The sequence below is a fragment of the Arvicola amphibius genome, chromosome X, assembly GCF_903992535.2.
Source record: "Arvicola amphibius chromosome X, mArvAmp1.2, whole genome shotgun sequence".
In the NCBI taxonomy this organism is placed as follows: Eukaryota; Metazoa; Chordata; class Mammalia; order Rodentia; family Cricetidae; genus Arvicola; species Arvicola amphibius.
In genome coordinates this window covers 94,624,994-94,641,052 of record NC_052065.1, presented here as the reverse complement: position 1 = coordinate 94,641,052, position 16,059 = coordinate 94,624,994, and the positions used below count along the sequence as shown (strand labels likewise).

Below are 16,059 nucleotides of genomic sequence, written 5' to 3'. Positions count from 1 at the left end.
AGTTTAGAAATTTATTCATTTTTTGAGACTTTTCATCTTTTTAGGCTAAAACTCTTCAAAGTTTCCCATAATCTGGACTTCACTGAATTCTGTTTTAACAACTCCCCACTCATCTCTGATTTTATTTACTTGAGTTTTCCCTCTCTTTTATTAGTTTGGCTAAGATGTTGTGAATATTGTTAATCTTGAAGAAGAACAAACTCTCTGGCTGTATGTATTGTTCTTTTAGTTTCTATTTAATTAATTTTTGCTTTAATTTTATTATTTCTAGCTATTTTAAGGTTTTTTTTTTTACAGTATCCCACTATGTAGCTCCAGCTGGCTTGGAACTTGCTGTGTTTACCAGTCTGGCCTCAGATTCACCGGGATCTTCCTTCTCAGTGGTCTGAAAGTGAAGCAGTTATGATAAGGATCCCAGGATCCCACGGAAGAGTTGACAACCAGAGCACAGAGTGGATTCTACCCAAGCGGGGTGCAAACAAAAGCAGGCAGTCTTGGGATTCCCCCTTTCCCCTCATTCAACAGACACTCATGTACTTTAGATGAAGTCTGCAAAAGTTTAGGATACCTTGGTGCTTTCCAGTATGGGCATAGACCTCTATTCTATGCTAGAAGATAATTCACTGAGGATGGACTTGTGGAAGAGTTGTAGATGAGAATTTAAAGGGGAATTCTCTGTGTGGCTTGGATATATACAGCAGGAACCTGAACATAGTAAACTGGGGGCTCTGGAACTTGCTGCTAAGGAAACCAACACCCTCCTAGCCTCTTGGCAGAGCAGAGATGATCTGCCTTCTATCCCACAACCTGCCTTGGTATTCTCAAAGCTTGTCCCCTTTGATTAGGTCCCCAAAGCTATCCATAGTAATAGTCATTAATTTTCAGTTGCTAACAAAAGCCTTTCTACAGTTAAAAATGATGGTAATTGTAGGATAGAACAGAACAGAACTGGTTCCCGAAGGGAAGAAGATTGCTGACATAAAATTCCTATGCTCTAACAACTGGACTTGTTTCTTAAGATTCACTTAACTGATTCTAGAAACGCAGATTGTGTACAGGGAGATTCACTATTTTTGAATTTTTTTCCGGAGAAAAATTCAAGCAAACGAGAATGTTCTAAAAATAGTTAGTGGCAATCAGAATTATATTTTGTCCAGCACAGGTGGACGTAATGTTTTGTTTATAATTGTTTGTTTGTTACTGTGTCAGTTTCAAACATTTAGTTCAAAAATGAAGTTTCTTGCTTTTCAAAATAGAGGTATGAACATGTGTTGTTTTGAGAAAGGGTCTCATTCTGTGGCCCAGACTGACTTGAAATTCACTATGTAGTCTACAGTGATCCCATCATGTTGAATCTCCTAGTTCAGTGTCCCTAGTGCCAGGATTTCAAGACTGAGACACCAGTTGTGGTTGATACTCATTAATATTTTAAAAGAAAATAAAGAGAAATTAATAGAAAGGATCTATAAAGAAGGGAGAAAGCAGATTGCCAGATTGTGGGTGTGGTGGAAGGTGCAGACTCTCCCTGGAAACAGGGAAGGGAGAAGTCCAACCTCCAGACGGTGATGCCACTTGTGGGTCCTCAGATTGGAGAGGATCTGGATGAGTGATGGCTGAAGCGTGACTTGCATGCTCACAGAGGGGAGCTGGGCGGAGCCTCCTGTCGCACTGGCCGCCCGGGCCGGGGAGCGAGCTTGGCTGTGACGCGGGCCCTCACGTGACCCGGGGCTGCAGAAAGACGCAGCCTTGGGTGCAGTCGTCACTCCCGTGTGGCCACCAGCTCCGTGCTTCCTTGCGCACGGCGGGCTGGCATCAGGCCCTGGGGCGAGCGGAGCAGGTAAGGGGCCGGCATGCAGTGGCCCTGGGGGCGGCAGCCTCCGGATGCAACGCACCGGAGGACGGTGCAGCGGCACTGTGGCTTTCTGCACCGCAAAGAGAACCGTGGCTGAGCCCGGGAAGGGGCGCCCCTGCTTGCTGGCGGGTGGGCCTGTGGAGGAGAGCGCTGAACCTAGCCCTAGAGAGAAGAGAAGGAGACCGACTGATGGTGGCTGAGGGAGGCGGGGTAAAGGGGATGGGCAGTGGGGATGCAGGCGGAGGGGTGCAGTGTGCGGAACTCAGCTCCACGCTGAGTCGCTCCCATCCCACCCCCTCTGCAGGTCTGCTAGCCGAGAGTCGCGGCGGCGACAATTGAGAGGAGGTCTACGCGGCAAGGGATAGGCCCAGGTCGGTTCAGGGGTTGTGTGTGTTTCTGGGTGGGGAGGGGGAGCTGGAGGAGCGTGCGGGAAGCCTTGTCTGAAATGTCAGATACGCCATCTATTCCTTCCCACCTTCCATCCCATCTCCCACATTATACGTCCTATCTCCCCCACCACCACCCACCATCCCCATCCACTAACTTCATCCTCCATTTTGATGCCTGCAAAAACCTTGGAGATAGATCTACAGGGAAAATGGTGGGTTGTGGAGAGGGAGGGGATGGGACTTGGGGCCCCCTAGAGGGCGTGTTGGGCCTTTCAGGTAGGAAAATAAAATTTGAAAAACAAAGTAAACATATGGACATTCAAGATAGTGAATGTTGGAAAATGGGCCTCTGTCCTCGGTGCTGAACCTTTGAACAATTCCCTTGTCTTCCAGGAGAAATGGAATCCAAAGAGGAACAAGGAGGAAAAAATATCAACATGGAAAATGACCATCAGGGACAGGAGGAAAAGGAAGAAAAGCCGCAGGGTGCTAAGAAAAGGGAGCAGCCTGTGGTCCTGCCTCTTGAAGCCGAATATTCTGTGCCTCGAGGAAGTCGCAGGCGCTTCCGCGTTAGGCAGCCCATCGTGCACTATAGATGGGACCTGATGCACAGGGTTGGAGAGCACCAGGCAAGGATGAGAGAGGAGAACAGGGAAAGGCTTGGGGAGGATGTGAGACATCTCATGGAGAAGTTGAGGGAAAAGCAGATGAGCCATACTCTGCGGGCGGTTAGCACTGACCCCCCGCACCATGACCATCATGATGAGTTTTGCCTTATGCCCTGAATCCTGGTTTTCTCTGAAGATAATACGGGGACCCCTGCTTCTAAAATTTAATGTTTGTGATGTACGGTTGTAAAATTTTTGATGTTACTTGTTCCTCATGGGTCTCCACTTACTGCCAGCTTCTAACTGAAACTTGTGTTTTTGATTCAGTCTTAATTTTTTGTTGTTAGCAAAATTTATCTAATGCATGGAAAGAATCTCATTATATATTGTGCAGCTAATAAAGCAGATTTAAAAAGCAACTTAGTATTTATTATTTAAAGGCTACTTATATATGCCACACTCAAAGGGAAAGTGGTGGAATTAAATTGTAAAAGGTTTAATACTGGGACTCATTTCAGTGAAAGTGAGGCAGACAAACAGGAGACATTTTAGTACCCTGGGGCCCCCATTTGTTTTTGGTTAGGCCCAGCTTTCCATGGTCTAATTATACACTTTGCAACCTATTCCTTTCGCCTGTGTGCATACACTTATCTCTCTCCACACAATGCAGTCAACAATGGCAGAACCCCTTCAGCCCCTCACCCGCGGCGTGATACACATACTCCCATCTCTCAATAAATTATAGTGTGTTACACCCAGGTAACAATCACACTTAGATTGTTTCCTTTCAAGTGAATTCTCAAGGTATCTGGGTGTGGAAAACAGAAGGGCTGATCCTTCTGGCTTAGACTGGTTTGGGATATAGGCACTTTAAGGTAAAACTATAACCTGCAGTAACTTTTTAAGGATAATCCCTTATTTAGCATTGTATGCCTATGAATAACTGGGCATGCATATTAAAATTGGATGCACTGTGAGAAGGGACATATGTATTAGGGACAATGAATGTATGACTTGATCTGTCAATCAAAGTAAGAGAATCACCTAAACTATGTCTCATAGTAACCTCTTAAATCCCATGAAAGGAAGCCCTGAACTATAATGGGGACCTTGAGTATTTTCACTCATGTGGCTTACTGGCAATATTGACAATGTGTCCCTCTGTAACCTACACTATTGTTTTGCTTTGATCAAAATTCACCTTGCTTCTTTAGCAAATTTGGGAGTTTCCCCCTCCCAATTATTTGGTTAAGAGACCTGGGACCTGGAAACACTTTGCCCAGATCCTGACCAGTAACAAAAAAGGTTTGATCTTATACTTTTCACCCATGTTATTAAATACCCGGTATGAACAACTTAAAGGGAGAAAGGATTTATTTTGGTTCCTGGTTGCAAATAGTTTCCCCTATCCTTGTGGGGAGGATGTTGTGCAGCAGAGTAGCTCACACCACTGTGGCCAGGAGTGGGGGAAAAGGAGTGAGAGTGAACAGCACTGTTTCTGCCTTCATTCCATCCCTGACCCCAGCTAATGCGATTGTGCTGCCTTCCTTATGGGCAAGTCTGTCTTGTTTTTCTCACCTTCATAGAAACAGATATTTATCTTAGTAATTCTCTGGCACTTCTCAATTCAATCAATTTGTTGTGAGAAATACAGGCTGATATAGCCTTGGTGGTTTATTTTTCTCTGTACTTGGGGGAAGAAATGCAATACTTTAAATCACTTTATAAAAAAAGCAAGGCCGCTTAATATTCATTAGCAGAAACTAAGGCTTGTAGCCACACAGATAAGCCAAATAATGTTTTTACAAATTGAGAATGACATTATTTTCACACAAGTGAAAGCAAGGTCACAAGGGTATGGTTTACCTAGTTTTCAGCCATCCTCACCTACTAGACAAGAGCCCTACCTGCAAATTCTTCCCGTTAGGTACTAAGCAGGGTCCAAGAGCAAGTGGCAGTAGTCCTGCATACTTTCTATTTTCCAGGATGCAATATCTGATGATCATGCTATGAGTTCTGCCTGACTAGGAGCAGGCATGTTCAAAAGGAAAAAAATAATGATTGAGTCTTGAGCTGTTTTTTGTCTGAGTACAGTTCCTAGCTACAGAAATAACTTTGAATGTATAACTTTCTTTACTAGAAGAGATTGTTTGCAATTCCTAAAAGGACTGGACTTTTTTTTAAATGACTAAATGTTCCTGACAGTATGCTAATCTATTGGTGGTACAAAAATAACTTGCAGTATATTAAATTATGAGTTTATACATGAATGTAAGCTCCCATTCTAGGTTCACTAAATAGGAGTCTAAAACTTTCATTTTTGACAAGCATCCTTGGTGATTTTGCGGCTCATTAATGTCTAAAAAGTTACTTATATGTATATGCTTCTTATCCCCATTCCTAAAGGGGAACTATAGTTAACTTTAAGTGCTTTTCAGTGGATCATATAGTGGTTAAAATAATATTCTTATTACAAAATCCTTTGTTTTTTTTACAAGCCTACCTTTCTTAGCCATCATCGCTCCAACAATATCTGAATAGATGTTGACACAATCTTTCCATTGTCAATCTGTATTTGTGAAAATACTGCCTTAGTTAGGATTTCTACTGCTGTAATAGGACACCATGACCAAACATAACTTGGAGGTGACAGATTTTACTTCAGCTTATAATTTATAAGTCCATTCCTGAGGGAAGTCAGAGCAGGAACTCGGGGCAGAAACCTGGAGGCAGAAACTGATGCACAGGCCGTGGATGAGAGCTGCTTACTAGCTTTTTCCCTATGGTTTACTCATATGTCTCTCTTATATACCCCAGGACCACCTGACTGGAGGTGGAACTTCCCACAGTGAGCTGTAAAATGCTAGGCCCAGTCTACATCTTGATTACAAGTTTGTAAAAGACCTTGAGGCAGAAGACTCAGATGAATCACCCTGGACTCATGACTTCAGATCTTTGGGATCATAAAGTCAGATTGCTTTACATGCTATGTTGGGAATTAATTAGATACAGAATAGGAAACAAAACATCATGGTTTTCTTTTTATGTATGCATAAGTGTGAGAGTTGCGCATGTCTATGTGTGTATGCAGGTGTGTGAAGATGTATGTATGCATGCCTGTGGAAATCAGAGGACAATCTTAAGTGTTGTTCTTCATATAATGTTCACTTTTTCATTTTTAATTTTACTTATTTTATGTGTATGGGTGTTTTGCCTGCAGGTATATCTGTTCACTATGTCTGTGCCTGGTATCTTAGGATACCAGAAGAGGGCATTGTGTCCCCTGGAACTGGAATTATAGACAGTTGTAAGCTGTTTGTGGGTGCTGGGAATTGAGCTCAAGTCATCCAGAAGAGCAGTCAGTATTCTTAACTTTTTTTTTATTTTTAGGACAGGATCTCTCTGATGTGGGATGTCCTTTTGTATGCTGTGAATATGTTTTATTACTATTGGTTAGTAAAAAAGCTGGTTTGACCTATAGCAGGGCAGAATATAGCTAGGGAGAAAAAGCTAAAATGAATACAGGGAGAAAGAAAGCGGAGTCGAGGGAGACACCAGCAGCCTCCGAAGATTGACCCATCTCTACCTTCCCAATGCTAGGTTTATAAGCACTTGATGCCATGTCAAACTTCCATATTTTATAAAACATTGGCTAGGAGGATAAAATGTAGGTCCCCATTACTGCAAGGCAATCTCTCCAGCCAAAAGAGAATGTTGTTTATTAAAATAAAACAAAACAGCTAAAAATATTTTTGCATATTAAAATTAACAATGTACAATCTGTATTCAAATTCTCAATAGTCTCATAAAATTTAACCCCAAACTATATAAATTAATATAAATTATGGGAGTCTAAGAAATATTTTTTGCCTTATCAGGTTGTAAAATATCAGGAGCAACCTATGTAAATATTTCTACTAATTCATAACTTTTTAAAAAATGTAACTTAAAAAAAGCTGTTTCCCCAATTTAATATAAACCTGAAACTATAGACTCAGAAAGTCTAACAAATGCTAGAAGAAAACCCAATGAAAATTAATTATATACTAAGGGTCAGTGAGAGCTTTCACATAAATAACAGAATAAAAAAAACATTTGTTTGACCCAGTAGTGGTGGCACACGCCTTTAATCCAAGCACTCGGAAGGCAGAGGCACACAGATCTCTGAGTTTGAGGCCAGTCTGGTCTAGAGTGAGTGAGTGCCAGGACAGCTAGGGTTACACAGAAACCCTTTCTCTAAAAACCAAAAATCAAACAAACAAACAAAAAATTTATTTATTTTATAATATCATCTTATTTTGTCAATGTTTGATAAAAACTTACATTTAACAAGATTTCTTAAAATAACCTGTTTATCCTTTAAAGAAGAAAAAAATGCTAGAAGACACAGAAGGCTGAGTTTAGAAATATTCAGGCATCTATTGTGAGATTACCTGTAACCCTTGTGGCAAAAATCTATAATGAAAAGTTATATTTTGTTCCATGTTAGAGTGAAACCATAGGATGAAAAAATGAAAAAGCAGGAATTTGAAGCCCTTTAATCATCTGATTTGATTGAGTAAGCAATGGCATCTTAGCAAAAAGACCTCTGGGGTTTTTCTCAAGAAGCTCAGATTTTGGATATTAATATGAATAAATGGAGGCTTTAATCTATGGGTCTAGGGGATCTCTGTTCTTAGAAATGGGAATGCCCTCTTAGGACTATAAATCGGTGAATCTGACAACATACATTATTTTCCATTTCTGCTGATAATAAATTATCAGCAAAATCTCTGTTAGTGCAAATCTGAAAAAATTGGGAAAATTAAATATTTAATCGGTCATCTCTATTGCCTTGTAGCCATAGTTATAGAAGGGTTTCAGAGAAAAAAATGATGACGATGATGATGGCAACAACAGCAGGCTCTTGTAGCTATTTTAAGTGGCTTGAGGTTGAAACAGGTAGAAGCTGAATGGCAAATGTTAGATGTTAGTGAGGAAATTGTAAAATGGATGCCAGAAATGTAGAGCAAGAGACAGCAAAGAGAAGAGAAGATGAAAACACAGGGCAGGAAAACAAAACAATTCCTGGTTTGAGGCCATAATATCCAGCTGGCCTAAGAAGCAAAACATATTAAGAACAAACATTAATTAGTGAATATTCAAGGTACTAAAGTACACGTTTAAATAGAACTAAGAGTTACAGTCAGTGGGAAATTTATAGTAAAATGTTCCAATAGAACTGGAGAATAAAATTGACTTGAGTTTCAGTGGAATAAAATGTACCACACATACTTAGAAGCATTGTAATTAACTGAAGGAGTCTATGTAAAAGTGTTGGCTACAGTGGCAGTGGGAGGAGGCAGAGGCGGGAGGTGGGGGAAGTCTGTGAGCTCAAGGTCAGCCTGTTCTACCGAATGAGTTTTAGGACAGCCAGGAGTACACAGAGAAACCCTGTCTCAAAAAAAAAAAAAGCTTAAATAAAAAAGTAATATTTATGCCACCATAAGAACAAATATATAAGCATATAGAAAGGTGTGTTTTAAATATATCATACCCATCTTTAGTCACGAAAAAAATCCAAGAGATGCAAAAGCAGTAAGTAATGATAAAAGTTTAAGGATGGAGCTCTGAGTAAACCATTTGTAGTGTTAACCTATCTCCACTGTGTAAATACTGTGCCAGCTGACTTCATGCTAGTAATATGGTGTCTGTCCTTTAATGTATAATTGAGAAGAAATGCACACAATTATCTAGCAGGAGTGCACCATCATTTTAGCAGCCTTCCACATAAAGGTGATGAAAACAGGCACAATGCCATGTTAGAAAAATGAAAGAAGGTAAGAAACTGAAACATCATTTGTAAAGGAGAGCTAGGATAGGCATAAAAGGGAATCTAAGGGGAAACTAGATCAAGGCAGACTGGAGGACACCAGATGTTTGCTGCAATCTTGAAAAAATGACCACAAGAAACAGCACATGGTACATGGACAAAGTGTGTGTATGGGGCGGGGCGGGGCAGGGGGAGATTACACAGACAGCGCAGTCCTTTGAAGAAATGTTTGAACAAGCATAGACTTTGGAGTGAGGGGGCAAACCGTAGCTCAAATATTGAACAAAGTTGCATAACCCTCCTTTCGCTGCATTTACTTAGCTGTAAACCAGAAAATGGTCATTGCGATGCATAACATATACCAAGTTCTAGTAAATGTTAGCTTGTAGTGGTGTAAAACACGTAAAATGAAAACAAAAATATTTCATTCACTAAAATGAATGCTTAATGTTTGAAAGTTAAGAAAGTTTATGGGATTTAAAAAGTATTTATTGATCCCAGGTGTAATAATTTGTCTCACAATGATGTATATTATTTGAATAATTAATGAACTGCTTAGGAAAATTGAGATTTTTTTTTAGGTCTAGGTCATATCAACTATAATTCCAAAGCAAGGTAACAAATGATTGAGACTGTTTAAGTATTCAAGATATTTACCCCTCAAGTCTACAGTGACCATAAGCCATGTGTGACTAGTGAGAATTCAAACTGTGTGATGTAATTAAAGATGCGCCAAAGTGTAAAATGCACACAAAACTTCAAAAGTCATTAATATCTTGTTGATCACTTTTCATTAAATACTTGTTAAATATCATGCCATTTTGAAAATTTTGTCAGAAGTTTTCTTTATTCTTCTCTCATATAGTACATCACAACTGTAGCCTCCCCTCCCTCCCCTCCTCCCAGTCTCTTCCCCCACCTCTCCTCTTCCCCAGATTCACTGCTCCTCTGTTTTCCTTCAGAAAAGAGCAGGCCTCCCAGGAACATCAACCAAATATGGCATAGCAAGATACAATAACATTAGGCACAAAACCCTCATATCAAGGCTAGCCAAGGCAACCCAGTAGGAGAGGAAACAGTTCCACGAGCAGGCAACAGTCAGAGGCAGCCCCTGCTCCCACTGTTAGGAGTTCCACAACCATAACATATGCAGAAGACCTAGCTCAGACCCTTACAGGGTCAGTGATTACCCCTTCAGTCTCTGTGAGCCCCTATGGGTCTTACTTAGTTATTTCTGTAAGCTGTGCTCTCCCCTCTCCGGATATCCTTGAGCCCTCTGGTTTCTACAATCCTATCTCTGCCTTTGGGTTTCCCTTGCTTTGCCTAGTATTGGGCTGTGAGTCTCTGCATCTTCTATCAGTTGCTGGAGGAAGCCTCTCTGATGACGACTGGGCTAGGCACCGATCTATTAATATAGCAGAATATCATAGGAATCATTTCATTGACATTTTTGGCAGTTGTATTTGGTTCCAACCTTAGTCTCTGAGCCACCCAGCTTCTGGTTACTATTAAAATTAATTTCATTTGAATACTTATTCCTTTAAAAGACTGTTTATACCAAAAAACTAAAAATTGGACATCTGGCTCAAAATGTATTTCTATTGAGCAACCACCGGCCTCAATCATTTTTAAATATATTATATTTCAAATTTAAATTATTTTTTAAATTTGTCACAATGTGAATGATATCTATTCATTTTAATACATAAAACTACATTAAAGATAAAATATTGGAATGTTAGTAATAAAATCCTAAATTTGCTAAATATACAAGTTTCTTCTGTGGAAAATATAATTTTATTGCTGAAAAATTTCTATGTTTTGTTATTTTATTATGTACTTCTTTCTTGAGATTATCTTTACCTTTTTCATTTAAATGGTTTATTTTTTCAGAATATCATATATGAGTATTACTTTTCTATCCTGCTTCCTGTTAACCAACTCCTTTCGTGTCCTCCCATTCCCTCATATAATTGTCTGACCTTTTTCAAATTATATGTATATGCATATATATATATACATACATACATACAGTCAATTTAGTTTTGCTCATATGCATTTAAGGCTGATCACTTGGTATTATATAACTATCAGTACTCTCACCTCTAGGGAAAATAGATTTTCTTTGTCTCATAGCTTATAGCTCTTCATTTATGCATGGGGGACTATGGTATTTTTCCCATTTACAATGATGTAGTCAATATGCAGGCCTTATTTAGGTGAACGTATTGTTGAGATTTCATGGGCCCAGTTTCCCTGTCATATATAGAAGACACTATCTAGCTGCAGAAACTCTAGTCCTCTGGTTCTTGAAATGTTTCCCTTCCTTCTTCTGTGATGCTTCCTTTACCTTAGGTATAGGGTTGTGTTATAGATGTATCAACAGGGGCTTGGCTCCCCACAGTCATTTATTTTCTGCATTCTTACCACTTATGGATCTCCGTCTTCTGTAAAAATGAAGATTCTTTGATAAAAGTAAGACACATTTATTTGTGGGCAAAAATAACATGTTTAGAATGCAGGTAAAACTTACATTGGTTTAGGAAACTGTTCATAGTAGAATACTCTCTAGGGTCCAAGATCTCACTCACCATCCACTGCCACATAATTGGCTAGGTTTACAATGTCAGAGAAGAGTCCCTTCCTATTTTACAGGTATTAAGTCAAATTAAACAGCTGTTGATCACCACCAAGTTCTAAGTGACACTATTATACCATTGGGGGAATCTTGCCATACAGTTCATTTTGTGTTTTGTTGGCTTTACCTCTGGGTATGACTGCTGAATGCTTTTCCCTTTGGCAGCTTGGATAGTACATTTAGATACTATGAGATCCAGTCTTCAGGAAGGGGGATTACAGGTCAGTTTTAGTTAGACTCCTTCAAGTCCCGTTTCTAAAGTATGTGGTGCCTTCAGCAATAGGTTTTACCTTCAAGCTTTGGGAACTTGAACAGCAAACAGCAATGGTAATAACCTATATTGTTATAGGAGTCTCTTGGGCTCCTGGAGGCAACAACTAAAGGAAGGTTTCCCATGTTTGGCACGAGGTTTTTGTTAGATAGCCTATGGCTCTGAAAACCACATTTTTATATCTATCATCTATGTATGTATGTATGTATGTATGGATGGATGGATGTATGGATGGATGGATGGGTGGATGCATATATCTATTCATTTTACATCCTGACTACAGTTTCCCCTCCCTCCTTTACTCCCAGTTCCCTCCCTGACCCCTATCCTTTTCTCACCTCAAATCCACTCCTCTGTTTCTGTCCAGGAAAGGGCAGGTCTCCCATGGATATCAACAAAACATGGCATACATATCAAGTTGTAGTAAGACTAAACATCTCCCCTTGTATTAAGATTGGGCAAGGTGACACAGTATGAGGAGTAGGGTCCCAAAAGCCATTAAAAAAGTCAGAGACAGTCCCTGTTCCCACTGTTAGAAATCCCACAAGAGGACCAAGTTACACAACTGTCCCATATATGCAGAGTGCCTAGGTCAGTCTCATGCAGGCTCCCTGATTTTGTAAGTTTTCTTGGGGTGTTCTTGACCCCTCTGGCTCTTACAATCCTTTCTCTCTCAGCCCCCTTCTTCAGGATTCACCAAGGTCTGCCTAAAGTTTGGATGTGGATCTGTATCTGTTTTGATGAGTTGCTGGATGAAACCTCTCTGATTACAAATGGGCTAGGTACCAATCTATGAGTATAGCAGAATATCATTAGCAATCATTACATTGATATTATTTTTTCATTCAGTCGTGTTTGGTTGGACAAAGTCAGCCTGATCTTAACCTCTGTGCACCCCCTCATGCCCCCAGGTACCATATTCAGTGTCCTGGCCTACTTTTGGCCACTGCTCCCTTTACGATCCCTAACTTCTAGGCTTCTGCTTGGACGCTCCCTGCCTGCTACCCAGCTACATGCCCCTACCATGTTGCATCAAACTTCTTTGCCCAGTCAGACCTTGTAAAACTTTAGCAGAGCCTGGACAGGTCAATCAGTATGATTCTGGCCTTGACTCACCTTCCCCAGCCCCCAAACTACTTCTCCAGACTTAAACCAGGATGAACATAGTGCATACCAGAGCAGCCTCCAGTGTCCACCTGACTTCATTCCAAATAATCCACATCCATCCTGCAGACCTACCCCAGGCCACACATCAGGTATTTTGTTCTAGTCTGCTCTATAAATGTCAGACAAAGAACTAACAAAAGAAGTCCACATGCCCAAATCACATAGAAAAATGCAAACAATACGAAAGATCAAGGCAGTAACTCCTGCCCTCAAACCATAAGTCATATAGACATGTTTATCAATGAGATTTTCTTAATGAACTCTAGGACACAGAATTTAAAAGAATGATCATACATGTCATAAAAGAATTCAAGGAATTTAAAGAAGACACAACAGTTAAATTGATGGAGGATGGTCATCGGTCTATGTGTTACTTTCATTGGTTAATAAAGAAACTGCCTTGGCCTGTAGTAGGAAGCGGCGGGCTGCGTCCCACCACCCGGCTAGCTTTACCCAAAATAATTACACGGAAACTGTATTCTTTTAAAACACTGCCTGGCCCATAGTTTTAGCCTCTTATTGGTTAATTCTTACATCTTCCTTTAACCCATATTTAGTAATCCGTGTAGCACCACGAGGTGTGGCTTACCAGGGGAGATCTTAACCTGCACCCATCTCAGAGAGGAGAATCATGGCGACTTACTATGGCGAATGCCTGAAGCGTCTGCCCCACTCAACTTCCTTGTTCCCACAATTCTGTTCTGTCTACTCCACCTACCTAATTTTCTGTTCTCTTAAAGGGCCAAGGCAGTTTTCTTTATTAATTAACCAATGAAAGTAACATAGACAGATAACTCTCCTCCATCATTGGCCCTTTAATAGGACAGAAAATTAGGTAGGCAGAGTAGACAGAACAGAATTGTGGGAGGGAGAAAGCAGAGTGAAGCAGATGCTTCAGGCAGTCGCCATGCTTCTCTTCTCCGAGACAGACACAGGTTAAGATCTCTTTTGGTAAGCTACTCCTCGTGGTGCTACACAGATTACTGAATATGGGTTAAAGCAAGATGTGAGAATTAGCCAATAAGAGGCTGAAACTAATGGGCCAAGCAGTGTTTAAATGAATACAGTTTCCTTGTAATTATTTCGGGTGTAAAGCTAGCCGGGTGGCAGGATGCAGCCCTGCCGCTCCATCTACAGATTTAAATGAAATTAAGGAGAAAGAATTTAAGGAGAATAAACACCTGATTCCACAAATAACCCTGGTCTGGATCTGCTCCTGCTCTCTTGGAGTTCACTGTCCGAGGCCTGTTCTGTCCCAGGTCGCTGGCTCAATCCTGCTCTTTTGGAAATCGCTGTCTCAGACCCCAAGAATAAACACCTGAGCAATGCTCAAGAAAACACAAACATAAGGCTGGTGGAAATAGTGAAAAGAAACCAGGATTTGAAAATAGAACTCAATACAGAAATAAGAACACTAAAGATGATTCAAGCTGAAATCAGGATGTAATTGTAAAGCCCAGTGAAGCAATTAGAAAACTAAAGGCAACACCTTATAAGTTCAATGGATCGATCAGAAGACAAAATAGTCATCTAACTCCTCTAAAAGCAGGTGACAGTGGGAGGCTTAGACAGTTTGTGGGACCACTGGCAGTGGGACCAAAAACTATCCCTAATGAATGGTCTGGCTTTTTGGAGCCCATTTCCTATAAAGAGAAACCTTGCTTAGCATAGACATAAGGGGGAGGGCCTTGGTCTTGCCTCAACTTGATGATGTGACATAATTCATTGACTCTACATAGGAGTAGATGGAGTGGGGGAAGGGGAAAGTGGAAGAGAGGTAGGGGAGGGAGGGGGAATGGGATTAGTATGTAAAAAATAAGATAAAATAAAATATAAAGAAGATGAAATATTAGGACTGAAAAATAAACTAGAAGATCTATAAAAATATGCAATGAATATTAACAATGTTTTTTAAATATAGGAAAGGAACAAACAATAAATGTGGGACACAAGGAAAGGTATTAAACTTCCAGATTATAGGAATAAATAAGAGAGAAGACTCCCAGGTTAACGGCATAGACCTTATTTTCTTTTTTTCTTTTCTTTTTTTTTGTACCCCACTCCCTCGACCTTATTTTCAAAAAGATCAACAAGGAGAAGAAATTTTCCTCAAACCAAGGAAAGATGCACCCATGCAATTATAAGAGGCATACAGAACAAGAAGTAAACAAGACTCAAATAAAAAAATTCCCCATTGTATGCATAACAAAGAAAGTGCATTGAAAACCATAAAAAAGCACAGACCATACATAAAGAAAAACTTATCATAATAGCAGCTGATTTCAGGAAACTTGAAAGCCAGAAGAGTCGGAAACAATCCAAGTCCTAAATGAACATGATGACCAACCAACTTAGATTGATATTCCCAGGAAATCTATCTGTCAGAGTTTGAAGAGAAAGCAAATATTATCTTGATATAAACAGCCTAAAAATTATATCTGACAGATAACACTAAAGCAAATATGGAAAACAATATTTCAGGTAAGAGAGAGAACAAACAAAGCCAAGAAAGAGACTGTAGAAAGAAAATCAAAGCCATACAAACATAAAGTACCACTGAGAATACAAACACTACCAAATTTCAGCAACACAACAACTCTTTATATATATATATATATATATATATATATATATATATATATACTTTTTAATATAACTTTAAATATTGAAGGCTTCGCTTCTCCAATGAAAAGAAACAGACTGAATAAATAGAGAAACAAAATCTGCCTATCTTCCACTTATAGAAATGCATCTTAGTTTTAAAGATAGGTACAACCTTAGAGTAAAATGATGGACAAAATACTCCAATAAAACAGGACCAGAAAGCAATCAGGCATTGATATCCTAATATCTGATAAAAAACAGACTTCATATTGAATCCAATCAGATAGGGTAAATGGGCATACTTTATTCTAATTGGGGGGCAAATAAGTCAAGAAAACATTATTCTCCTAAACATGCATGCACCAAATTCTGGTACACCCAATTTCATTAAAAAATGTAGTACTGCAGTTAAATACACAGATTAACACCAACCCATTAATAGTATGCCTTTCTTCAATAGACAGGTCATCTGGACAAAAAAAGGAAACAGGGAAACATCAGAATTCATTGATGTTATACATCGTCTGAATTTAACAGATGTCTACAGAATATTCCACCCAAACATTAAAGAAAATAGACAATCTACTCAGAAGCCCATGGAAGGTTCTCTAAAATAGGCCAAATCTTGGGAGACTAAACAAATCTTAAGTTTAGAAAGTTTAAAATCATTCTTTGTATATTATATGACCATAATGTAATAAAACAAAAGCAACAGCAA

At 39.6% G+C, this 16,059-nt stretch overlaps 1 protein-coding gene across 1 annotated transcript; it reads left to right on the top strand.

Moving 5' to 3' along the window:
* The first annotated feature begins 1,716 nt into the window (after positions 1 to 1,716).
* Positions 1,717 to 3,268, top strand: LOC119805192 (protein BEX2-like). The gene is made up of 3 exons (XM_038317092.1): positions 1,717 to 1,837; positions 2,157 to 2,223; positions 2,635 to 3,268. Exon 3 carries the CDS (start codon positions 2,640 to 2,642, stop codon positions 3,024 to 3,026), a length of 387 nt encoding a protein of 128 aa, XP_038173020.1. The 5' UTR covers positions 1,717 to 1,837; positions 2,157 to 2,223; positions 2,635 to 2,639; the 3' UTR covers positions 3,027 to 3,268.
* The last annotated feature ends 12,791 nt before the right edge of the window (positions 3,269 to 16,059 follow it).